Here is a 27,001-nt window from a genome sequence, read left to right as displayed (position 1 = left end):
CTCAACCCAGTGGAAAAAGTTGCAAAAGTAATAAGTGAGAAGCATGAGGGTCATTTTCCCCAATCAGCTCCTCACAATACCGCTGGACGGCCATATGGGTTTCATTTGAGCTCCGCTGTAGGTAGGAGAGGAAGAAGAACCGACAGAGGTGGAGCGCTAATGACGCCGAGATAACGAGGCTACCATCACTGATTTGATTCATGGCGGAAGTACTCAGCTAACTCTCGGGCACATAAGTGCAAATGTGGAGAAACAGGCAGTTCTGTTTGCTCCCTTTCTGAAATATGGGACTGTTTAATGTCACTGATGAACCCCATTTGTTGTTGTAACCCCCCCCCCCCCCCCTTCCCCCCGCACATATGTGCTCACACATATATAACCACACAAACACAAGCAGACAGGCTGGGGGAATGTGAGCCTTGTGTACCCATCCATGAAAAGTCCACAGAGTGGGCACTCCGCACGGCCGGGCCCTGGAACACTGCACCTTTTCAGCCCAGAGCTCTAACTCAAGGCCTCGCCGTTAAACTGCCCCGGGCTGTGGCGGCGCTGTGAGGGCCAGAGGCGCGTAAACAGCAGACGACAATGAGCGGGCTGACCAGAGCGCACCCTCCTGTCATTCAAGCCCTCTTTACAGCCCCGTTCCCACAAGCCACAGAGGAAAACAATGCGCTTACTTTGCATCAGCCCCAACGTGTCACGCTGAAGCGATGCTAAAGCTCCCGGCTGAAGGAGGCGGAAAGAAATCATCGGTGGAATGCTTTTCCATTAAAAAAAGAAAAAGGACTTCTGGGGCTTTTTCAGGGTCAGGGAGAAAGTGAGCGAGTGAAAAAGCTATCTCCAAAATAAGATATATTGGTCTGGTGCGGGGAGAGAAACAGAGGGAGAGAAAAACATCACTTTAAAAGCCACGTGAGGCAATCGTTTGAACCTTTTTCAAATTACATCTGGAGATGTTTAAATGTCATTAAAATATGCGCTGGCCGTACGAGCTCGGATTACAGAAACAAAATGGCTGGAAAAGCGAGGTTCAGCATCTCGCCGTGGTCGCTTTTTGACTCTGGACTGCGAGGAGCGCGCGCGGGTCTGCCGTGAAGGATGACTGGGTCAGGGGAGAAGGGAAAGAGAAGAAGCCAGGGGAAAAGGGGAGAGAGCCGGTGAAGGGTGGAAACGGCCGGGAGTCTCGGTTCTGTGTCTGCGCGCCGCTCCTGCCAAGAAAAACAAGGCCTCAGCGACGCTGGGATCTGATTTCAGCGTGGAGGCATGGCAGGAAGCTAGTTCTTCTGGGGAAGGGGGCGGAGGGGCTGGCGCGCTACACTTAATGTCCTCGCAGAGAAAAGAGCGTCCGAACAACAGTCTGATGCACAGCTGCGGGTGTCTGAGTCTCGTGGGCACGGCGGCGGCGGCGGCGGCGGCGCTGCCAGTAACACTTTCACAGCGATTAGAGCCCGCCGCAAATCTGTGACGCTGATCTTTGCGTCTCACGTAGGTCAGGTCAGTTCAGAGCCAGATATCCACATCTGGATCCACTGCCGGAGCGCCGCAGGGATACAAGTCGGGCACATGTGCAGAGAATTAGTGCCGCTGCGGCGTGATCAGAGCTTTTAAAGCCCCTCTGTTGCCTCACCGCTCCGCTCTGTCCCACACCGCGGCACCACAACAGACCTGATGTTGTTTGTCAAGACTTGCCGCTTTTTGCCGCAGCTTCGAATTGACAGCGACTTCCTGCACGGTAGCAGCGAGCTCGCCGCTGGGGTCGAGTCCCGCCTCCGGGACATGAAAAGAAGGAAAATAAAGGTGCATCTCCGGGGCGTGAGGTCAGGTCTGGAAATGAAGGCCGTTGTGAGCGAATGAGGTCACGAAACTGTTTTGCTGCTGCTAAACTCGAGAGCACGGGGGTCTAAGCCAGTCCTACATGGGCTCCTCTGTCCTGGCGCTTCCATATGGGAGCCCAGTTTGGTGCTGGAAGCTGGTTTGGGGCCCCCGCAGGACTGAGCAGAGCAGGTGGCTTTGGGTGAAACGCAGCAGGAACAAAACAGCCACCAAAAACAAGCCACCTAATCACTTAAGCATTTCCTCCGACACTGTTTGTGTAACTGCAGACAACTGAGGCGAGTAAAGAAACAGAGCCGCATTCAGAAAAAAGCCAGTTTGCTGGAAGACCTGGAGGGTGCGCGGGCCAAAAACACACACTGGGGGCCCGACAGGCGAGCACACACAAATCCATGCAGCTTTTCCTTAAAACCTTACATCCAGTATTAGCCCCCCACGAGCCTCCGACCCACCCCGTCCAACACCAAACCCTTCCTACGCCATTCTGGGACTGTGCCGGACAAAAGGAAAGGCAGGCGCGCCAGATGTGACCAATCAAACTGATAAAGAGCCGGGCGGCCGTGGACCGCCGCACAGCTGTGGCTGCAGCTGCGCACAGTTGTCGAGCCAGTTCGCTCGCTCTGGGAGAGGAAGAAGGGTGGGGGTGGGGGGGGGTGGGGGGGGGGGGGACATCAGAGAAAGGGAGGAGGAAAAAAGGACAGAAATAATCGACTGGGATCAAAGCACTGACATCGCCACGTCAAGCCCTTCGGTGTCACTCCATTTTTAAAAGCCCATTTTCTCCCCAGTCGCCCTTTGCTTTCTCCTCTTTTCTTCTCCACCTCCCTCTCCCTCTCTCCCTCTCTCCCTCTCTCTCACTTCCTGAGGCTGGACCTGCTCAACACATTAGCAAGATATCCTGTTCTGACAGCGGCTTTAGCCCGAATCCAGCCATCAGGAAGAGTTATGCCACTGTATCGAGCTGCGGATCTGGGAGGTATCATACAAATCAACCCTTGGGGGACGGAGGAGGGAGAAAGGGAGAAAGCAGTCTCCTGAAAACAGGAAAATAAACAGATGGAAAACTGGGGGAGATGCAAATTTAGCGGCAACGTTATGCTGACTATCTTCGCACGCATCCAAACGATCTGATCTGAATCAGATTAAAGGCTGAGGCAACTTTTCCCTGAATAATGCATAACCTGGAGGACAGCGAGCGACTGGAGAACACGGTAACAATCTCTGACAGTACTTTTTAAATTTAGTTCCTTTTCACAGTCTTACTATGTAAATATCTGTGAGAGGGATGATTCCATTGCGCTCTGTGCAGCGGGAAATCCCATTTTTCTGCATCAGAACTTCATGAAATAGGTCCGCATTAGCGCAAACTTCAGTCCTCACTGGAACAGGAGAAGTTTTAAAAGGGAGCTTTCTCCTGCTCTCAGCAGCAGACTTGCTTACTTTGCCTCCATTGTTTATTTTCCTCTCGCCGTTGCCCATCGGTCTCCTCTCCCGCTCCCTCCTCGGCCTTTTCACCAACAACTCTCCAAACTGAGATGAGCTGCAGCTGCGTGCACGAGCTCCGCGTTACCAGACATGCAGGCACACACTCTTCAGAATAAAACAGGAGAATGATTAAAACCACAGCACCTGCTGGGACTGGGATCAAGCCTGAGAACATGATTGGAAGTCTTTAAACAATGCTTATTTCAGCTTTACTTCTCGTTTTTGTCTTTCCTGCCAAATGGGTCCCCTTACCTTCCATTTCTGCAACTCCGTGTAGCGCCCCCTACTGGCCTGTTATGCATGTATGGGAGAAAACGCGGTACCTCCCGAGGATAAACGCTCTTCCAGGATATTTTCTTAAAGATCAGTGCTGAAATTGGCCTGAGATAGTGAAGAGTTGAACTTTGGAGGGCCGAGAGGCGAGATAGCCACGATGATACTTAAATCAGGCCAGTCTGAAAAGACAGATTTAAAAAATCTCTCTGCTGTATCTTTGTTTCCTCCTTGGTGGGTCAGTAACCCTATTTATTCACCAAACTGAGATCCTTTTGCAGCCAAATAAATATTAATATTATTTTTTTGGCTGCTATAAACAGCACGTTGGAGCTCTAAACAGGACATTAAAACAGATGCCACCAAAACTGAATCAATAATGGGCCAATGTTAATCAATTAAAGTCCCCGTTTCTTCTCCCGATGCTTCTTGCCAGGAGCGAGCAGTGACACCGCTCTAGAAATCACTGCAAGCCTTCTTTTCAAGCCTTCAAACAGCACGATTGACTCAGCGCCATCAGATTCAAGGCTCACAGGAGACTAAATATGGGCCAGAGAAAAACCGGATTCTTGACCCAAACATTTTTTTTTTTTTAAAGCATCTCTGGGAAAGGAGCTGACGCAGCTTTAGACCAATCGCACAAGAGGCACTCTGTTGTATACCGAGCCTCTTCCAGGGCCTCTCTGGATGAATCTGAACATTTAGGAGCGAACCACACACACACGCACACACACACACACACACAGATGAAGGCAGGCTGAGAGTCCTGCGCACACACTGGAAAAATAGCCTTCTCGTGAAAAAGGCTGCTATGATCGTTCATAATTAAAACCCTGTGTCACACGCGGGATGTTAGCATGCGAGCGGCACAGCACTCACGACCATCACATAAATAAACCCGAAGTGAACCGGAGCCCCGGCGGGACAGAGCAACCCCACAATCGCCTTACAACAATGCGGGTGAGAGAATCCTTCAAACATTTAGACAGAACCCACTCTCGCTTTCAGCCAGCAGTCCTCTGAGGTGTAAGGATCCGAATGATCTAATCCAGGATAAACATACAGCTGAGGGTTTATGTGTCTGGGCTGAGGGGTGAACAGCGTGCCAGTTCTCAGGAGGTAGACTACCCTAAATACCTCTTGGTTGCTTCTCATACCAACCTTTGAAATAGTGGGCTATTAATAAGGACTGTTTATGAGCTGTCACTTTGATATATAAATGTGTTTTCATGCAGTCAGCACTAGTTTATGTCTGTGGCTGCAGGTTTTTAATCAGCATGAAGGCACGAGGAGGCTGCAGATGAAGTGTTTGCTGCTATTTTCCACCACGGTCGAATGCTGGGATGCTTCTCATCGTCCAAGTGGGCCGGTGAAACAGATCTTACGGTCAGATGCGGCTCCTGTTGTAGGAGCGGCGGCCTCGTCATTTCAGGAATGGCGTGCGATAACTGACATTCAGAAGGGGACAAGCAGAACACGCCCAAGGACTGATGGGGTGCAGCATGTCAGACTAATCATGATGGAGCGGGACACACCAGGAATAGCTGGAGCACCTGTTGGTGGGTGGACACATGCTGCGTCTGTTGTCCCACCGGGGAGCATTTGGGAGCGACTTTAAGGAGAGACGCGATATCAAGTGGCCGGCCGGCGAGAGATCAAAAACGGTGATCCACAACAGAGCACCATGTTCCCACAGCTGACTGGAGCGCCTGTGAGGTCGGGCATATTGGTGCAGCGTGCACCAAAGCGGTGTTTTATATCTTTGCACAATTTACATCCACACAAAAAGCAGATGAAAAAAAGGTCCCAAAAACGAGCATCGAGCCTATAAACGCCGCTCCCAGTTCTGCTGATGACGTCTGAAGCCAGACAACGTGACCACATAGGGCCGGGCGTTATTAATGATGTCTGTTCAAGAAAAAACCTCTCCAACCCCACACACACACACACACACACACACACACACTCATCATCTGCTTCTCTGCTCAGTCCTGACTCAGAGCAGAGGGATGAGCTCAGATCCAGCTGGATGCTAAGCCCCCCCCCCCCCCCCCCCCCCCAGACCCGGCTGAGTTGAGCCCAGATCTGCACGGCCAAGTCTAACACGTCTGCCTGCTACGACCCCGAAATCATCACATCATCAACACGGCAGCGGAGAGGCGCTACTTCATGTGAATGCTGCTTCCAGAGAGCCCGGCGGAGGGTTGGGAGTTGGGAGTTGGGGGAGGTGATGGTGGGGGGGGGAGTGATGGGGGCACGAGCCTCTGACATATTCTGCTAATGAAATTAGAAAGGCTCATCTGTGTGGAAGCCAACACCACGACAGTACACGGGCTGCGGCGGGCCGCCTGAGCTTTGACTGGGTCGACGTTAAGCAGATTTATGCTCTCTGGTGGTGGGTAGGGGTGGGAGTCGGGGGGGGGGGGTCGCCTCAAACCGAACTCATGCCCGAAACTGTGAGGCACTAATTACAAGAGGAGTTGAGCAGCAGTCTGGGGGCTGTGTGGATTTCAGAGGTGCTGCATAAAAAGCCTCTCTGTGCCTCACATGATCACTGGCAGCAGTGTTACCGGATTTAACTCCAGCGTTCTGATACTGGATCAAGCCGACAGCCCGTCAGGACTCGAGATCACTTTCAGTACCAGCGAACTGATTATCCTTAATGATTTGGGTCTCCCTCTGCTGATTTTGTGATCATTCATTGAGAAAAAGAGCTAGCATTGATTGTTTCTTAACGTTCAGTCAGGTTGGGAACCGTTCCATCAGTGCTCTTATACGTGCACAAGGACTCATTATCAGCTTTAAGTTAAATGGCCGCTCCCTAGCGTTGGACTCCCCAACTTTGGACTTCCAGAGCAAAAAAAAAAAAAGTAAAGTTGTCCATCTGTGGATTGGCTCAGGTTATAAATAGCACAGAGCAACAGAGGAGCTAATCTAAACAATCAGTGTGGACGCTGCTAAAAGGAGCAGCCTGTCCTGGCATCTTTCTGTGCATTAACCAGGCGGCACATGTTTGTCATTTACAGGCAGATGATGCTGATTAGCCGGGTTACGACGCCTCGTGACCTAAGCTGTAGCCAAGTGCACAGACACCCATTCGCCAATTACCTCCGTGGCGTTTGGCCACCAGGCTTTACGGGGCTGTAAGAGAGAGTAATGTGAAAAGTCTTGAGGGCTTTAGTCCGACGTTTACGCTCACGAGCATCACGACACTCACACTTCTGGGAACATATAGGCAGAAAGAGAACATCTGACTAGAATAGATCTTTGAGCTGGTTTAACCTCATATACATCCAGACTGATGCGTAAAAGAATAATGGGCTGTTTTTGTCCAGTAAGCATTTATAACCCTCCCAGTGAGCGACTGTAACCTGGACTGAAATGTATATATATGAAATGTATGAAGCTGTCACGGCAGCAGCGCTGTTTGGGTGGGTGGACAGGATAAGCTTGGTGGTCCAGTGTGACATCTGCTAACCAAGCGTCTTTCAGCCTTTTGTAACCGTGTCCAGGTGTTGCTCTTTAACATAGCTGCTAAATGCTGGTAGCCCTTTAAATCTTCCAGTTGCAGCTCGGACTGGATCAAACATCACAGCCGCTTCTCAAAGCTGGTAAAACTCCCGTTTCTGTCTGAGAGGTTTTGACCTCTCGACCTTTGGATTACGCCCTTGCAGCCTTTACAGAAAAGAGCGCGGGGTTGCAGGGGAGCAGAGGAGCAGACGATCGTTAACGCCGTCATTGTTAGCTGCAGTGTGTTCTTCTGTCTTAAAAAAAGATTTACAGTGGCCTCCATCGACGGTCCAAGAATGACATTTACACGTACGGCATCCGAGGCAGCACAGAGACACCAAATCAACCCGGAGTCGGACACACCAGAGGCAACGGCGGAGCAGCTGAGTGCAGCTCTCTTGGCCGGCGCCGCAGACAGTGACAGGTTTACTGCTGCCTTCGGATCACGTTTGCTGAATTCGTCTCATAAGCGAAGTCGCCGTTTTGAGTATGAAAAGTGGAAGCTCGTCCAGAGGTCGGGAAAGGGACAAAGGGAGTGTTTTTGAATCCGGTCGGATGTGAGCGGCCCCGACCGCAAGAACCTGACCTATAAAAGTGCACAAGAACCGTTCTCGAGTCCACTTCCCGTGTGGGATCCTTCTGCAACCAACAAGACCATAAAGAACGCACAGCGGAGCACTTCCACTATTTTGGGACCTATATATTCGATCAGGACGGGAAGGTCTGCTTGTAAACTCTAGAGGAAGAAATTCATTTCAATTATTACAGTTGCTAACTTGAGAGGAAACGAAGCCCTAAATCTTCGTACGCGCAGACGTGGGAGCGAGCCAAAATGGCTCGAGTTCGTAAAGCTTCCCGACTCCGAAGGTCTGAAGCTCAAACTGGTTCTCACAGAGATGAAAACCCAAGAACACACATGGACGTAAACCACACACAAAGAAGATTTACTTCCTCACAGTTGCAGACTCCAACACATAAACAGTCCAGCGGAGTAATACCGAGGCCTGTCCTGTGGGGGTTCTTGGGTTGCCAACAAGCCGGACCAGTTCTGTGTGTGCGTGTGTGCGTGTGTGTGTGTGTGTGTGTGCGCGCCCCACCCCCTTCCCCCATTTCTTGTCTCACAACGCCACTCCCTCCTAGACGAGCTCTGATGGAGAGATAAGCTGAAGGTCATCCAGAGAGAACAGAGGCTCCGCTCAGGAATGTGTGGAATAACATTCTCTTGTGCGGACCGTAGGCGTATCACAGACCGCTGTGGTGTCACATGGGCCCGTGTCATCGCGGCGCCGACGACTTCATTAATGAGAGCGCGGACGATGACGCTGCCAGTCAGCAGCTATTTGCAGACACCATTTTCTGCCGCTTCGCCATGCGAAAATATATCGAATAACGTGGACGAGGACAAATTTGAGTTTAAACCCCAAACCCGGAACGTCATCTTGTGTGCAGCTGCGAAGGAACCAAAGCCGTTGCCACGGCGATCTGAAACGCATTATGAGCGAGCTGGTGAATGAAACTGCAGATCTGAAAACAGATCTTCCTCAAGAAGCCTGTAAAAACGAAACTCCTTTAACTTCAAGCCAAGACGTTTCTTTTTCCATAAACTGGAACAAACCCCCCCGATAGTCACATGACCAGAACAAAAACACTGACCTCATCCCGCTGAACACTTTTCGTTAATCTAGTTTGAAACTGTTTGAATAGGCAGCAAAACATGTTTTTTTCCCGGCAGCAGATTAGTCCGGGCTTCGCTGCTCCACCAAAACCAGCAGGTTTCAGACGAGTCGGCGTGTTTTTGGTCCAATCACACGTTATTTTCAACAATCTCGGGAATCCTCACCTTGACAGCAATGCAGCCTCGTTAGGGTCTGCACCTTCTATACATCATAAGAGGCCGTTAAAGAACATTTTAATGTGTGTCTCCCTTCCGATTTAGGCTGTGTTTTCTGCTCCAGATGAGAATCTCGAACAAAGACGGTTTCTCGGACACGCTTTACACAGTCCAGACGCACACCCTCCCCCCTTCTCTTGTGCACTTCAGAATGTTTTCCTGTCCTATCTGTATCGCCTGTTATTGGACTCTGCTAAATCATGATATATTTAGGAAACATACCTCCCCATCAACATATTCCATCAAAGATTTCCCAACAAACGTTAAAACCTTTGGTTTTTTTTTCCCCCGGGGGGAGTTTGTGCCGTCCTTCTCTCCGGATCTTATCTGCTGAGTCAGGCCTGGAGTTTCAGCCCTTACGGAACACTGACGTCCGCATAACCAGAACTTTTGTCAAAGCCTCGGGGCTTTGCTTTAAGACATGCTTGTTTAATCTCTGGAATGAACAAAGCACAAAGGCAAGTTTTTTTTTTTTTTTTTAGGGAGCTTTTAAAAGCTTTGTTGAACAACCAGGATAATTGTCTGAAGTGGATCACGTGCTTGTAGGCGAGTGTTCTCCGCTGGTTCATAATGGTGGCTGTGAGAGGGAGAGAGGCTCCGAGTGACTCGGCGCTCTGTGTGGGAGCTGGACAAACTCAGACAGCTGCGGGAGCCCACGTGAGGGTTTCACCCACGGACAAAAGAACAAGCGAAGCAAGGTGACGGACGATGGACGCATCTGCCCAGAGGAACTTTCACTTCAGTCTAAAGGCTGGTGGGCGTCAAAATACGTTCCGATGAAACCGGACCGAATATTTTGCTGAAAACATTCCACTGGCACGGAGCGTCAAACCCGCCGTGTTCCATTTTTTCCCATTAGAGTCATACTTGATTAATCAGAGGCTGAGTGGGGGGGGGGGAATGTGTGCTCAAGATGAGCAGATTCATCTGGGAAAACACTGAACCAGTCGCTGACGGGCGAGAGGTCGCGTTTAATTCCCCGTTTCCTGTTTTGTGTCGACAATGATGCTCTGCGCTGGCTTCACACTTCCTGCCATTTTTCTTTTCCAACCTCTCCTCATTGTGTGTCTCACCTGCGCCGCGTTAAGCCTTCTCGTGCATTTATGTGCGCATCATGTTTGGAACCCTCCGTCCGCTCGCCTCATCGACCCAGCCTGTCTGGCGTCTCTCTCGGTTTGGATGGGATGTCTCTGTTAACCGGAGCTTACCGACGGCCGCTCTTCTTCAGCTGGGTCTCACCCTTTTCCAGTGAATTTGGCCCACCAACAGTGATGGTTCTTTCGCCTGATGGCATCTCCGGGTCTGCCCCCCTACAGGTCCTGCACCATGCAGTCTTGGTCATGGCCCGTGAGACCCAGCTAAGAGAAGCCGGAAGAGGATAAAACCACAACGAAGCTCCAAAGAACAAATATGTTAAGCGGGCCTGAGACAAGCGACCTCTCACCTCGGCTCTGCCAAGCCAGAGTCAAATCTGCCACGAAGGCCACCAGGTGCACGTGCTTGGGCCTCACGACCCACATGCGAGGCTGCGTGCACCCTCACCCTGCTGTTAACACCCAGCCCGACATCTGATTACCAAAAGCTTGGCCTGCAGCCTCTGCGAGACGAGTCAGACGACGGTCACAGATGAAAGCACCGTTTGATCGGGGCTCCTTTGGGCGGAACCTAATGTCCACGCTTCCATAAATATTGACTGGTTTTCCTGGGTGCTGTAGATTGTTCAGAGTCAGAAAGGCCGGGAGATAGCTGAGACGTGTTGGATTGGGCTTTGACCATGTTTGAAAAGCTTGACTGGCTGATCACCGGCTGATGAATCGCTCAGCCTTCAAAGACATCCCATAATAACAAATTGTGCTTGACCACTTGGCGATATCTGTAGTTTTCTGAAAGCTGCAGGCGAGGAGTAAAAGGGCGCTCTTATTCAACACTCTCAAAGGGATCGTGATGGATGCGCCAGTGTTTGGCTACACACATTTGGCATTAGCCCCCGCAGGGTTGACTCGACTGAGGATTTGTATATTTGTCTAAAAACCTGCACGATGACTCGACGACGGATGACAGCGAGCAAACAAACGCTGCGAGGATAAAGTGAGGAGCGTTTGGGACGACAGCCACAGCACAGGCAAACATCTTCTGTCGCTCACACTTAGCCATTCCCTTTGTTAAGTCTTTCAAGTAAAGGCTGCTAAGTGCGGCACATTTGGTTCGGATCAGCGAGGTCGCGACCTGCTGGGAGGTTTATTCGGACCTTTGCACCAAAAATAATCACAGGGCTGCGACTCTGCTGGGGGAGACGTTAGCAGTCTGGAACCACTTCTCCCTCTAACCTCTACCTGAATCCCTGAAACATGAACTCTGGGGCCAGTCAGTGCCACCAACATTTCCTGATTATTGTTTGAATTATGAGAATCCTGGAAGTGGAAATGCTTCGTGCGGGAGGCAAAATGCTTTTCCTTTCAGGAGGAGGAGGAGGAGGAGGAGGAGGAGGAGGGTATTTCAGCATTACACGCTGCGGTTGTGGTTTGTCTGCAGTCGACTACTTGGAGGTAAGGGACTGGAAGGAGGTCTGAGAGGCTGTCCTCACATTTGAGAGCAACAGTTTTGTTTTCAGATCATATTCAACAGGCTTCGCTGAGGTTTGCTACTTTAACAAACGTCATTTTGTAAGTGAGCTTGTCCAGAGTCTTGGTCCAACTCTCCAGATAAAGGTCTTCGTCTTGATGTGGAACAGCTCGGAGACAGCGTACACTTTCTTTGGCTTCAGTTCAAGAATTTTAAACCATGAAGCACAACACACACCCCTCACCTATGATGCCTTGTTCAGATTTGGAATTCCAGGGAATAATTGCAACTGAGAGGCTTCACGACGAACATGGAGGCTTTTTCAACCTCTCGCGGTTACACGCCGACTTATTCCTCCTAAACGTGTTTAAAAGATGAGCCGAAAGTGCTACTCAAAAGTCCCAAAATAAAGAGCCTTGTGTGAGGTTCAGCAGGCTTCTGCTGAGAGCAGCTGTCGGCCTCATATAGCATGACTGGCAGAGAGGCCACGGTGGGTTCCCCACATTTGTTCAGTCTTTCTCTGCTTAAAAGTTACATTTTCTTATTGCAGTTGCAGGTTTTTAGGGCGCCGAGAGGAAAAACAGGGGAATTCGTGGTGCCGTTTGCGCTACGTGCTGGCTGTGTGCTCCTTTATCTCCATCAGTCCCGCTTCAGGTGGACAGATTCCAGAGCTCTTGAGCATATTTTCCATGTTCCTGCTTCATGCCTGCGTGTCTAAGCAAACTAAGGCTAGATGATGCCTTACGATATGAAAACAAAAGACAAATTGATATCTGGTGGGATCTGGGATCTGGTGGAGAGAGAAAGGTCAGGAAGTGAGGGAGTGCTGGCAGAACTAATGCTAGCCAAGCAGGAGCATTAACGCTGAGACGTTTCAGACCCCAGTCTGAGCTCAAAACCTTATCTTTCATGGGAGCTTGATGTCATGCTTGTGATTTAATTCCAGTGCAGCAGTTTTTATTTTATAACTAAAGAATCTTCTAAATTCTTTTTCAGATGCAACGAACTGCTGGAGAAACGAGTCCCTGCTTTCCTCCGCGGTGATTTTCCATCTTCCTCCTGGCACTCTCAGCTTCATTCCATTTATTTCCTTGCTAAACTGTCCCAGAAGATGGTAGAAATTGCATTTAAAAACAACCCAAAGGTCCACGAGATTAGGACGAGCATTAAAAACTGCAGTGGATGTCCGGCTTCCTTTTGTCCACGCGGACCTGCGTAATCCAGAGGAATTTGTTGTTTAATTACATCCCTTTTCTTTTCCTGCTCCGAGACCATATTTTCATGGCAAGAGGGAAAATGTTCCCTTTCAACTTGGCAGGGCGTCTTCCTCGGGGGATATCCATACCACCTGCACATATCAATCACGCCAAGCTCTGCTGGACTCGGGAGGGGAGAGAGGAGGAATCAGACGCTGAACAAAATGGCCGCCACTCTGCACGAGCAGGCCAACCTCTTCTGAGTCCACGGGACATATTCGTGGTGAGGCTCTAATCAGAGCCCCCGTGTTCCCGGGCATGGAGGGCATTTCCATTTACACCTTGGCATTGACTTTGGCGCGAGGCTCCGTGCTCTTCGTTGGTGGGCCGGCGCCTCTCCTGAGTCCTGGGGTTATTTTCTCTGCCTGAGCACTATATCACATGTCATAACCTACAGGAATGTGTGGACACAACCTGTTCGACCCAAGGTACAAGCGTTACCTTAAAGAGCGGATGAAACGCAAAGAAGAGCGATGTTGCCAGGCTGCAGCCTTCACTACATTGGTGTTAAAGAAAACGGCAGGGTCGACCTCGCAGCTGGGCTTCAAACAAAAAAATACAGTAGCTCCTTTCACGCTGCGCAGGCCCACAAATATTCAGCACCGGGAATTTTATTCAGCGGTGAAAGACGGCATATATTACTGGACACACGGAGCAAAGAAGAGGAGAAGTGCGCACTTGTGTCCGCGGCACCTGTGTATTCCCAGTGAGCGGGGAGTGCTGGGAGAAGGTCCACTTTACTACCCATCGCAGAATAACTTATCATCTGAGAGGAGGACAGAAAAATAAGACAGGAGCAGGATATCCGAGGGAGGCGCCCCACTTCACTCCTTATGCCCGCTAGCTGAAAAGCTTGCTCAATGAGGCAGCTCTGGCCGTTTCTCCAGGCTGTTTGTCAGAGCAGAAGGGAAAGTCTTGAATATTACAGGGAGGGAGCGTTTGAGACAACTCCTTCATGGAAACAGGAGAAAACAAAGCAGCGTGACCAGGCAGAGAACCCCACTGATGAAGAGGGATTTCTGTCTGCCCACGTAGCGGGAAGGCTTCCAGCTCCAGCCCGCTGCTGAATGATGGAAGAGGCTGGAGAGACTGGGAGTGGCGGCGGGGCGACAGGGAACGTCACGGAGACTGTGTGGTTTCCACGGGGAATGTCTGACTTCAATTTGTGGCCCGTCACTGTAGGTTGAGCCACGCCCTGCGATAGCGACCGACTGCTGAACATTACAGGGAGCCGACACCATTCATCACGCAAAGAGGCAGCTCAGCTTCCAGTTAGGAAAACAGCTGGAGGCCGAAACCCATCGCGCCAGAGCTCTACGTGTGTGATATTCCTGCTAGGAAAAGTTGTGTTGACGTCTTCCAATTAGCTTAGGTATTACAGAACATCTGCGCTGGACAGGAGGAACGATTATGAATGGTGATGTCAACCCTGTATGTTTTACATCTGTTGGCTAAAATCAGAATATTAACATCTGCTGGCGGCCAGAGTCCTGCGCCGGAATACTGTGCCGGAATACTGCGCTCACACCGAGTCCAACGGCGCCTTCGGCTCCAATATCACAGGTCCAGAGTGTCGAGTTTGGCAGGTCAGTGATCCGAAACCTTTACACAGCAATTCTAAAGAGAAAAGACATGTGGCCCAGACTCTCTGGGCTCCCCAGAACCTCTACAGAACCCGCCCTACATGGACATCATCAGAAATACTCTGGTGGGGGGGGGGGGGGGGGCGGGAGAGCAATGGGAGATAAAGCTACTAAACCCGCTCTGATCAATCCCGCTCGGCTTGATTGATAGTGATTCCAGATTAGAGTAACCCTAACCTGGAAGGGGGGGGGGGTCAACTTCAGTGCCCAAACTGGAGCGGCTCCATGCGTTGTGGCATTTTGACTGATGAGTGAGATCCATAGCCTGTAATCTGCCGGGGGAGCGATCCGGGTTCACACAGCGCCACACAAACCATGTGTAAATCATTGTCAGCCGTTAGCGATTCTGTACGAAACAAACACACGTGTCGCGCCGTCTGTCGCCAGCAGTGAGGGCGGTAAAGCTGCTCGGCGGAACAACAAACAGCCGCTATAACAACAGTTATAACAACAGTTATAACATCTCCTAAAGCACACCCTTATAGAACCAGTCGTACTGGAACTGACGGGATAGATCTGCTCATCTCCAACGTCAGCGTTTTGGAATGGATCTAATAGTGCGGCCTGGTTCTCCACTTAATTAACGTTCCCTCAATCACCAGCCCCCAATTAGTGTGAAAGTCTGCCTTTCTCCATCAGCCCTGATGTGGAATGAAGAAGCTCTGCACATCAATCACTCTCGTTGAGGTTGAGAAAACGACCCTCGCTATTAAATAAGCCTCAATTTATTAAAATATCAATTAAGATGCACCCCTCTGAAGGACACACTAAATTAGAGCCATCAACACTTTCAATCTGCTGCCGTTTGCTCTCGCTGTGCTTTTTTTCACAAGGCTGATTATCACTATTTATGTTACAATTTAAACATGTGATAGATCTAAATAACGGCCAAACACCTGATGCCGTTTAAACTACCAGAAAATTAGATTCTAAATGATAATTATAATAAGGATAGCGCCCGATCAGTCGCGTATTTCCATGCAACAGCGCACCTAAAGGGTTTTCGAGGCGTTAAAGAAATATTCTGGGTGTTTTTCCTCAGGCCTCGTGTTAAATATGTGTGATTCATCTGACTCGTGCTAAGTTGTTGCAAGAAGCCATCTTTTTTTCTTTGATTATCACTTTGATCTGTAAATAGCTTTGAACAGATGGATGGTCTCAAATGGAGGGAGTCAAAATAGATATAATATGACAGAGAAAGCGAGGGGGTGGGGGGGGAGGGGTGATTAACATGCAGTCAGGATGCAGTGTGGTGCTGGGAGGAAATGACAGCCCATTACAGCACAACTAAGAGCCTGTTAATCAGCTTATTAGGGTTTAATTGAGGGTAGTTAATTAGGAATCTGTGGGCAGTCTGAGCTTCGGGGTCAGAGGTCGACATGAGAAGCAGCTGGTACGGCAACTTGAGCCAATTGTTACTGGCGCATTTACACGAGCCTGTGATTGACTGGCAGATAAATGAGCCTTAATTACACCTGTCCAGGCCGCCCCCACACGGCTCTGCAGGTACCATAAATGACCCTATGGTACGGGAAGGGGGGGGGGGCACAGCAAACACATTTACAGTAGGTCCAGACTGGACGTCTCCGGCCTGCCTTTGAGGGCGCGGTCTGTTTATACAGGCTGGAACATCCAGAGTTGTGTGTTGAGGGCTGGAGATACAAGGAGACCTGGGCACGAGGGCACCTCTGCAGGCACGAGGGCACCTCTGCAGGCACGAGGGCACCTCTGCAGGCTCCACATCTGCAGCCTTCTCCCTGGGCTGGAAACAACGGCGAGCTTGTCTTCAGGTCCAGCTCTGCTCTGGGCACCAGAAGCTGATTGTGGCCCCATCCCACCTCAGCCGGGCCGCTGGGCACAGGAATGCGGCTCGGTGGGCCGGTCCGGAGTGGATTCAGCCCATCTCAGGGCGAGCCAAAAACAAAGCGGGGCCGCGATAAATTCGCTGCCACAAAATTCAATGAGACCTTATCAGTCAGAGCCAATCACGCGATTCACTGTAGCCTGACGTCTCTCCTCCCCAGCAGCGCCAGATATCTCGGTTACTGTTCTCCAAACGGCACCGGAGGACTTGACAAGCACTCGTTTTCCACGAGAGACCAGTTGACACAATTCCAATCCTAAGAGCACGACTGGGATCGGCCATAATTGTCGTCGCAGCCTTCCAGGCATCCGAGACGTCTAAAATGAAAAGCGTCCACGTTCATTTGCAGCGGTTTTTGCCCCAGATAGCTCAATTCCATCACTTTGGAAGGCGGCCTGAGATAAAAGCTCCGTCTTCACTCCCTGCTAAGTGCCGTCTGGCTGGGTTTTAGCTCATCTCTGGCCTTGTCACTTGATCCCGAAGTAACCGTGGGGAGGCTGGAGGTGTTTAATGGCTCACCTTGGGTCACCTCGCAACTCACAGGGCTAATGACAAGTTAGAGACGGCAGATGTCGTGCTGCTAGGGGTCACGTCCATTTCCAACGCAAAGGGTCCCGACTCCACTGGGACAGTCACAACCATGCTAGCCATCGCAGGCTAACGTTAGTCCGGTTTTAGGCCAAATGATTGTGACCCCTGGCATTTTTCCACCACATTCTTGTTCCTGCCCTCCAGCTAAGCCTGCAGAAACTCTCTGTGCATCTCAGAGAGGGTAAATGAGCAGAGGCAGCTAATCCACCTCACACAAAACACGTATTCTCCTTGATATAAAAACTCATTTCCCCGGTTTTGTTCCTTCAATCACCATCTTTCAATTTGAGCAACTCGCAGCTAAAAACCTCCGTGTTACAACCGCTGTGGTTTACTTTAAAGTGGTTGTTGCCGTTCACCTTCTGCGACCCAAGAATGTTTGCCGAAGATTTACAAGGCGACATTTACGACGGCAGCCCAGGCTCCTCCATTCTTCCCTCCATCCTATTTTCACACCGACAAGCCCCCACAGAAACGCACCCTTCACTCTCGGAGCTCGGCCACGGCCATTATGGGCTGGAACACTGGTTTCTCTCATCCAGCTTATTTCTAAAGAAGAAAGTGGAATATTTATGTGGCGACACGCTTGATTCGTGGTGCATTTAACGAGTAGAAAATCAAAAAGCCAACTGAAATCTGAAAACAGGAGTAGAAATGAAGCCACAGCTGCCGGGCCCAGTCCAGTCGCGCTGTAGGACTGAATCAGAACATAGTTATGGAGTCCCGGAGGAGAGCCTGGCTAGCAAAGCAAACACAGCTTGAGGGTTTTATGAGAAAAATTTCAGGCTGAACAAGGAGGCATTCATGTGCTGATTCATAACAGCCTGTAGCTCCGCGAGGGGACGGCATCAAACCCCCCCACTTAGAGGCAGAATCATCGGATCCACGTTCCGTCCAAAGGCCAGAACCAGTGGCAGCAGAGAAGGTGGGAGAGAGCCGTTTTATCCAGGTGAACTGGCGTTATTAGCCTAGAAGCTGCATTTTTTAAAATTTGTTGTAAATTAAGACAATTGTGATAATTAACCCTCCGAAATGTTCGAGCCACCCTGGAAACTCTAATCAGTGCCCCTTAAAGCAGTTAAATTAACCGGCACACTTACAATAATCATACCAATAAGCCCAAATCAGATAAATATTGCAGAGTTTAAGCTAGCAGAAATGTTTTGGTCATTTACAAACTTTGGTTAAAAGAAAAAAGTAAAAAATGTTATTTCAGAAACAGTTTCAACAGAAGAGGTGTTTCAGCCACAGCCCGTAAATCCTCTACAAACTTCTGGAAATATGACACCGAAGGAAGAAAATAGACATGAAGGTGATGCACAAAACGTCTTAGTAGCGAGTGTTTTGGGGAGTCAAATCCAAGCATGCGGGATCAAGGCCAATTTCAGCACATAAACAAAACTATTCCAAAAGCTTTCAAACTGTGTTTGCACAGCTTAAAAAGAAACTTTTAATGGACAACGTGATGGCACGCTATGTCCTTTAAAAGTCCCAAAAGTTCTGAGATGGGCAAAAATAAAGTCAGCACTTGATAAATGTTGCTAATTTTGGAGAAAGGACAAACAAGAACAAGAACAAAACCTCTCCAATTATCATGAATTTATCAAGTCAAGATGGTGCAGACACCAAAAAATGCTAATTCATTTAAATGTAACAAAGTTCCTGACTTTAATGTGGGTTTCACATATTCATCTGGATACAAACGCACAATAATAAAACTGGGAAAGCAACATAATGGACAACCTTTGCTCCAGCGTCACATTTCCATGGAAATGATTCCTGCCTCTAGTCCAGAAGATACAAGTTTGCTTCTTAGATACGACATAACATATTAGGAGCTGAGCTAAAACGTAATGATATAGGGAATAAAGCCGTTTCTGCTTCCCATCATCCCACAGCGGATGATGAATGGGAGAGCACGAGGACGTGTTGTTTTAAACTTGTGGGTCGAGGATTAAATTGCTCTGTGACGCATCCCCCGACGTTATTATGAAGCTGCATTTGTCACCGAGGCCTTGAAGATCACGACATGCATCTATTTGCTTTGACCAAAAAGGGAGTGTTGGTAACGTGAACCTCTGCTGCTCTCGAGTTTCCCGCCTGATGAAAAGGGTCCGGGCAGAGGAGAAAGCGTCAACTTCTTAATGGCTGTCACATTTATTTTTCAGCTTTTTATTGAGCCAAACCTGAAAAGAAGCAGTCACTCAATAGGGGACGGCTCTACCTCCTTAGGCTCTACCTGTCCTCTCGGTGCCCAGATTTCCTGACTTTGGCCTCGATTAGCTCGAAAACGAGGCAAACGCTAGCGCAGCGTTACTCCGGAACAAAACGCGTTCCTTCCCTCCCCGCAGCCGATAAGGCCCGAACGAGCGTCTGAGCACGAAATCCTGCAAACGGCATCTCGGCACGTAACCGAATATCAGCGACATCTGTTTCCGCGGTTTCCGACGCCTTCGCACAAACCTGGAAAACACACGGCCGAGAGCTCACGGAGGCACGCGGCAGATGTAGCGGGCGTTAGCCGGCTCAGCTGCCGGCTGCACGTCCGTGCGACATGCGAGCTGTTCGCCGCCGCCGCTCCAACCGGCCCTTTGTTCCCGAGAGCTCGCTCGAGCGGCTCATGGGGGGTGAAGCGAAAACAAGCTTGTCTCCGTGTTTTTAGCTCATGTGAAATGTAGCCGGAGGCAGTTTGGGGTGATCAACAGCCTCCACGCGCCTTCCGCTTGCCAAGAATCGCTCAAACGCTTCGGCGTAGCAACAAGCCGACTCTGTGCTGCGGGCTGGCTCGTGACCCTCTCTGACCCCCCCATCACTGCAGCCATTGTGGAGGACGGCGCCCGACAACTACCGCCCGAACGCAGCCGTTGTGACGTGGACGTTTTTGACGCATCCGTCGGGTTGACCTCGGGGTTAGGTGGATTTTCTGCGTGCGATTCAGTTTAAAGAGGAGAGGAGGATGCTCCCCGGCAGCCCTGTCGGCGAGGATTTGTCAGCTCGGAGGCTCTTCCTCACTCAGCAAAGCTAACGGCAGACAGCTTCAGCTTCTACCTCAGCTTTATCTGCAGCCACGTCCCACTTAACACACCCTCATGTGGTGGAAGCACGTACGAAACCTTGGCTGACGACTGTGGACCAGCACCCCGAACGCCACGTACCTCCAATATTTTGTCGTGGAGCTGGAGGCCTCCGTCTTTGTCAGCTGGACCTTTCTCCACAATCTTGGACACAAAGATGCCTTCGTTTGAAATGCTGTCAATGTCGTCCTGGGGAGAGAAAATCACAGCTATTTTTCAGGGGAACAATGACAACGGTGCTCAAACCATTCAGGCAAATAAGGATGAAACATCTGAGGAAGCAGAGTTTGGAAGCGATTCCTACAAAATCGTTGCTTTTTCCCTCTTTCAGAGGGGGTTATCTGCGATCCGGTAACGTGAAACCAAAATGATCCAAAGACGAGACCATTAGAGACAAATGAATGGTGTAAAACCATTCAAAGCCCCACCCTCCAGTGTGGATTTCAGTCCTGGGGGAGGAGGGAGGGGTGATGCTCACCTACAGAGTTTATGATTAAGTGTTGTGGCTGTAGAGTAGGGTTAAAAAACCCCCGCTGAGGTTGAGAAAACCCAACAAAACCTTGGAAATAACAGATTTCAGATCCTTCCCGGTCACATCCACAGGCCTCCTACCCCATCGGACCCCCCAAGGATGACAGCTGGAGGGCTCTGATGCCACAGCAAAAGACTGGAGGCAAAGTCCAACTACTCCCCCTGTTCCTAAAGCTTGGTTCTGGGAGGAAAAGGCCGCTGCAGAACCGTCGACTCGGCAGAAAGAGGCGGCGTCATTAATGACGCTCGTGTGGCTGCGATACGCCGAGGCCAGGATAAAAGACCCCTTCCTCTCCTCTGTGTTTACCTCGCCGCCAAAATCCCCTCAATTAGAGACAAAACAACCGTGGTCGCGGCCATAATCCCAGATTTAACTCTCATAAAAGTAATTATAGTTTTTTTTATCTGTGGTGCCAAATCCACCAAACCAGACCAATTTATAAACACAGTAAAAGCTGATAGATGCGGTTCAGGCGCCCGCAGCCGAGAGGCCCAGGCCCGGCTCCCTGAACCGGGCCGCTCTGTCCAGGAGAGGCTGCTGGTGTCGGCTAACCGGGGCGGTCGGTGGGGGCGGGGGTCGACCTACCGAGCATGGCCTTCCTCCCACGATGTTAAACCCCAGAGATCCGCCCTCACGCAGAAGGACAACGGTCACACTTTTAGCTTCACCTTCCTACGGACAGACAGAGGAGAGACACGCTGGTCAGACCGAGTACTGGGAATACTGGGAGTACAGGGAGTACTGGGAATACTGGGAATACTGGGGGAGGAGGGACGCAGCAGTTATGCACCTCTTTAAAGGTCGCGCAGGGGTTTGGGAAACTAGGAACAGAGCGGGTGAAGCAGTAAAAGATAATGGAAGAATTAAGGAATTAAAGTGGAAAAGCAGCAAATCTCCCCTAATGAATAAATGACGGGGTTACACATAAAAATCACGGCTTGAAACTTAAAACCCGAGAGCCGAGTTCACCTCCAACACGGTTAAACGTCTCTCGCGGGGTGGAAAAACTGATAATGGCCAACAACAAGTGGCTCCGACGTAACCGTGGAAACCGGTTTTCTGTCCGTTTGTTGATCTTCACCAGGAAAAAAGGGAAAAAATCTCCCAGGGTGTCTTTCCCTCATCATTCTCGCCTGACTGGCTCCGCCCCCTTGCAAACGTTAGCCTGCTCATCTGGAGCAGGTTAGCCTCGTGGCGCATGTTACCGTGGCGATGGCGACGCCAGTGGCTGACCGAGCCCAGCGCAATTACCTTCTGATGTATCGCGCTAACGGCGTGAAGCAGATCCAAACGCTCTGGGCGCAGCCAGCGTGTGCGGCCGCCACAGCGCCGGGCTGTCAACGCCATCATTAGAGGTTTCACGCCGTTAAAGCCCGCCGCCGAGGCCCACATGATACCCGGGTAATATTGAATAATTGCATGTGTTTTATACGCCGATCACATCGCGTCCTCTGGGGTTACTCACTGGAATATTGCAAAAATAACTTTCCCGGTTTGACAACAGCTTATTTAATCAAAGAAAATAGAGATTTTATATATAAGTAAAAAAAAAAAACTGCTGCTACAGGATTTCTGCCCTTATCTGAACGGTGAGCTTCTTTAAACTTTCATTTAGGGGATTTCACAACTTAAATAGTTCCGATCTCAAAGGTTTGCTGGAGCGAGAGGTTTAAATCTGAAGGAGAACCCGTAAACGTCCACCAGCTCTAAACCGTCTCGCAGTCCGGGTGATTCACGGGCGACCCACGAGATTCTACAGGCCGATAAATTCCACTTCTTCTTCTGTTGCCAAGTCAGCAACATGATCCCGATCCCAGCTGAACCACTTTCCACTTACTCAGGACCAAACTGGAGTCAGAGCGTCCAGCAAACCAGCAGCATCTGAAGGTGATGTGGGGAAATCCTGGAATTCGAAATGTTGCACGCTACAAATGTCCAAAGGGGAAATTAAAAAAACAAAAAAAATACCTGGAAGTTTTGAGAGTATGGCTAAATATTCCCTGGAGCTCACCGAGCTTCTGCTGACCCAAACGTCAGTAAGAGCCAGCCTAGTTAGCCAATTAGCACAAAAAGTGAGACAGCAGTAGCGGGATGACACGGAATCCTGGGGGAAAGTTCCCAACTCGCCTCTTAATTTGGGATTTTAAGCAGGTCTTAAAGGAGAGTGATGAGGTACCATCATCTCAGCTGCCTCCTCTCAGCTTGTGACGCGGGAAGTCTAAATATACGGCAGATATTATTGGCATATAGCGTCCCAACTGCCATATAGGTTAAAAAGCCGGCCGTGGAATGTGCGTTCCTGCGCCGTGTCACGGCGAGATGAGCGACGCATGCTTCGGAATTCCAGCCGCTACTGTCAACAGGGAGCCGTCGGGCCAATTAAACGCAAGTTCAGCCGAATCTGACAAATGGAAACGGACAAATGGAGCGAAACAGGCTATTCCCGTCCACCGGAGGGTATTTATTTGTTTATTCATGTGCCTTCACATCTCGTCTGCTCTGGTCCAGTCGAATGATCTCACAATAACAGGAATTAGGCGCATTTTAACCACATCTGCAAACAGTCTGAGGAGGTCGTGTGTTTGCTAAAACGTTCCGTTATAGCGGGAAAAACTCCCATCGCAGTCCGGACCTCGGCGGGGGTCACGTGGTCGCACCGTCACGCCAGGACAAAACACACTGTGACAGTTGGTTGATGAGAGTAGGAGGAAGCCAAGCGGCTCTGGCTGTGAAGCCTGCTGCTCGCTGGTGACTTGGCACGGACCGGACCGGGTCGGCCTTCCTTCCAGCTCCAGTCACACTTTCCGAGTCTGTCCTCAATCACATCGCTTCCCTTCCATCTGCCTGCTAACATATGCAGATACTGGAACTCGGAAAACAACAGGCCGAGGAGAAGGAACTGGGCGACTCGGCGCGGAACGGGCCGGGCGGACGGGTCCGATCGGTAGAGGAGCAGGTCGGGGTCACAGCTGGGAGGTTTTCGCTGTTTTCAGCGTGCAAATTTCACGTCGATTGTTCCGATCTTCACTGCTAAATGCGACGCAGGTGTCAAAATCCTTTTTTGTTTTTTAGGCTTGCGGAACAAAATCTGAAGAGAAACCTCTAACAAACTGGTTTCTGGAGAGGTTCCGGGCCGCCGGCAGCCGCCCGTCTGGCCCGCTTCTATGCCGACGTGACGCGCGGCGCCGTGAAGCCGCAGCGCCATTCATGCTCAGCACTCGTGAAGGGACTCACCGGCTTCCAAGTTCACGCCGAGTACGAGCACATTTAATGAGCAGCATTCAGTGGATGCATTCACCGAGAAGATAATTGCTTTATGACAGGGAGGCGGGCTGGTTAATTACTTTCTTCTTATTCTGTTGGAATAAAATAAACATTCCCCAACGAGCTTCATTGGTCTTCTGACAGATCTCGCAGGTCGACGCTAAAGGGAGGCCGCGGTTATCGTTCTGAGCTCAAGGTTACGCAGCCGAGACTCAATCCGACAGATGCTCTTCGCCACGTCGGGACGCGCTAACGATATCTTCCGTGAAAGCGGAAAACGGAGCTCTAAGGCTGGAGAGCGCGACAGCAGGCTGAAGGCAACCGGAGCGAGGCCAGAACTTTTGTTTTATTAGTCCCGCTGGCTCACCCAGGAGCTGTAAACAGTGTCAGGACTATTATTGGAAACAGTCAGTTGTTCCACGTAGTCAAGTCACCACAATCTCGGGACGTGAGGAGGCAAAATCGGAGTAATGGAGACTCCCGGACAAACAAGAGTGGGTTAGTCAGCACGACGGGCAAAACGTCTCCGTCCGACTGTGACTCAGGGAACAAATGTGCCAAAATAGATCTGCATTCGGCTCTTTTCAACGTGGAAGCTTTGCAGAGTTTTCAAGGCCACAGTCGGGCACAGACGAACGGTCCCCGTCCCTGAGACGCAGCCACCGAGGAAGCTTCTGGTCTTATCACGGCTGCGGTCCCGGAACGTCGAACGTGTGTCTGCTGCCACCGAGGAATGGACCACAATACCCAGCTCCGATACCCACCCAGTCAGCTCAAGTCGACCAGTAGGAACCATTTCAACAATTCCCTGCTTCACTGGCTTCGTTGCACAATTTGCCAGTCGAGCAAACCGCCGGGGTGTCGGAGACGGAAGGAGAGGAGTCGGAGACGGAAGGTTGACTCCTCTCCTTCCGTCTCCGACACTCCGGCGTTTGCTGTTTAAGATACCGCGGAAGCTGCACGGCCCAGGAGGAGGAGCTGGACGAAAGAGTTCCTGAACTCTAAAGTTGAGAGGCGTCCGATCCCCTTCCATCCATGTGATCTGGACTAACTGGCGGCATTCCTCGGTGATCTTTACATCCCAGGGAATCTGGGATCTCCCTGAAAGGACCTTTTCTACTGTACCAGAAACATCAAATCACTGTCCCATCTTAGCCCAAAGTTTGGCGATCGTGCACGCGCCCGTGTGCACGGCAGAATGTGACGGCAGCTATCTGACTGGGAGCAATCGGATGAGCACAGTCGGACCTCTCCCCAATGATCCGAAGCCTTCGCGCACGTATACATCTGCACGTGGGCAATAGACGGCAAACATGGCGGCGAGGAGCCACTTCTGGGGTGAAGAAGAGACAAATTAAATGTAGATTTTAATTCAACGAGGCCGGATGTTTTGGAAATAACAAGAAGTTTGGGTTTGGGTTTTCGGCACCGACAGAAACCCAAGAACCGGGCTCAAACATGGGAAGAAGGGCTTTTGGATGACTCCGATAAATCAGGTTTGGACATCCAGCAGATGTTCCTGCTGGGCCCAACCTGCCACCGACCCCGTCGGCCACGGGCCCCCCACACCAACCTTGCTGCCAGTAAATCTGCAACATCTACTAATCTGTCACGTAAGAATTTTCTCGGGGTGAACGTCCGGCGACACGCCGCCTAAAAACAAGCCTGCGGCCAGCGGGCCGTATAACTGGAGCCTGGCTCATGTTGTGTACAGAACAGCAGTAAATATTTGGCCCTCCCCCACTCACTGCCAACTGGCCACAGACACAGCTGACACCCGCGGCTCAAAGCGGACAGAAACCAACTCTGAGCGCTGAAGAACTCCTGAGAACTTCAGCGTGAAACCATTTTTTCCCCCTGTGTCAACACATCCTGAGGAGCGGGGGCCCTAAAGTGGGCCCCAGCCTTCATCCAGCAGGAGTCAGTGAAGAAGAACCCAAACTTGATGACAGCACATTTCTCCACCGCTTGAATGAACTTTTTTTTTTAACTTCAACGCGCACGTTCTTACCTTGCAGGAGAAAGCCACCGTCTTGGTGAGGGAGTCGATCCTCTCGCTGTACTCGGTGAATTTCTTCTGATATTTCAGAGCTGTCATCTGCAGCTCGCCGTGCACGGCAGACAGTTGAGCCAGCAGCGCCTTCTCCCGCTTGTTGGCTTTAATAGTCTGCTTCTTGAACTCTCTGTCCAGGCAGACGAGTTTGCACTGCAGCGCGCTGTTGTGCGCCTTCAGGGCTCGGACGCAGCAGTGGCCGCTGACTCTCTGCTCCCTGTAGGTGAGCATCAGCCCGCAGCCCCCCTCGCACAGCCCCACCGCCCTGTGCTCGCACGTCCCGCGCATATGAGCGTCCATGTCCCCCAGGTTCAGCACCTCGCTGCATCCCTTGTTCCGACACTTCACCGGGGAGTACTCGCACATCTCGGCGTGCTCGGCCAGATGCTGCAGCTTCACCACCGCATCACAGCCCCTCGCGTGATTGTCACATTTGATCTCCAGCTTCAGGATGAGGTTCTTCAGCGGCAGGACGTGGTTCAGCTCCTTGGCCGAGATCCGCTGACATTTGACGGGGCAGCTGCTCTGCTGGACGACCCAGGGCAGCACGCAGCCGGAGCAGAAGACGTGACCGCACGGAGTAGTCAGCGGGTCTTCCAACACTTTATTGCACAAGTTGCATTTAAAATCCGGGTCCACGGTCCCCTTGAAGCGGTCCAGCTCGAATCCCATGGCTTTTACCGTCCAAATGTAAAGTTTGTCACTTCCCACCGCCGCAGGTCGTAGTCAGCGCAGCGGGGCGGTTTTAGTTGGTCATCGGTGGAGCGTTCCCAAACCAACTAGCAACTCTCTTCTCCTGAAACCCGACTAATTGACCGAGACTTTTTGGTGCGTTCAAGGACGCCTCGGACGTTTAGCTCGAAAAGTTCGGAAACTTTTTGGAACATAGTTTTACGCAAAGCTTTTACCAATTCCCGCGGACGACCACGCGTAATCGAATGTGTTCCGTTGCTGCAAAAGAGAAATCTAATAAACTCTGAAATTTAGTGAATTGTTTTAAAAATTCTGGCCGCTTAAAATAATCGTTTAAAAAATCGTGACGTCAGTAAAGTATTCCTTTTATAAAGTCATTTTTTTCCAATAATGATATTTGGGTTTTTATCGTCATAAACAACCAATGAAAGTGTTTGATCATAGAAGTATTTGAAGTAAACGTGGCGTTTCTGTTTG

At 50.6% G+C, this 27,001-nt stretch overlaps 1 protein-coding gene across 1 annotated transcript in view; it reads right to left on the bottom strand.

The window, feature by feature from the left end:
• The window catches only part of pdzrn3b (PDZ domain containing RING finger 3b), a 55,212-nt gene extending 28,574 nt beyond the window's left edge, over positions 1-26,638 (bottom strand). Inside the window, 3 exon segments of the mRNA XM_003973731.3 lie at positions 20,064-20,171; positions 21,100-21,186; positions 25,790-26,638. Of these exon segments, the coding sequence (XP_003973780.2) occupies positions 20,064-20,171; positions 21,100-21,186; positions 25,790-26,503 (909 nt within the window). The 5' untranslated portion in view covers positions 26,504-26,638.
• Between the last annotated feature and the right edge of the window lie 363 nt (positions 26,639-27,001).

The sequence above is a fragment of the Takifugu rubripes genome, chromosome 19, assembly GCF_901000725.2.
Source record: "Takifugu rubripes chromosome 19, fTakRub1.2, whole genome shotgun sequence".
Taxonomy (NCBI): domain Eukaryota; kingdom Metazoa; phylum Chordata; class Actinopteri; order Tetraodontiformes; family Tetraodontidae; genus Takifugu; species Takifugu rubripes.
Note: the sequence above shows the minus strand (reverse complement) of the source record. Positions and strands in the feature narration are given on the sequence as shown.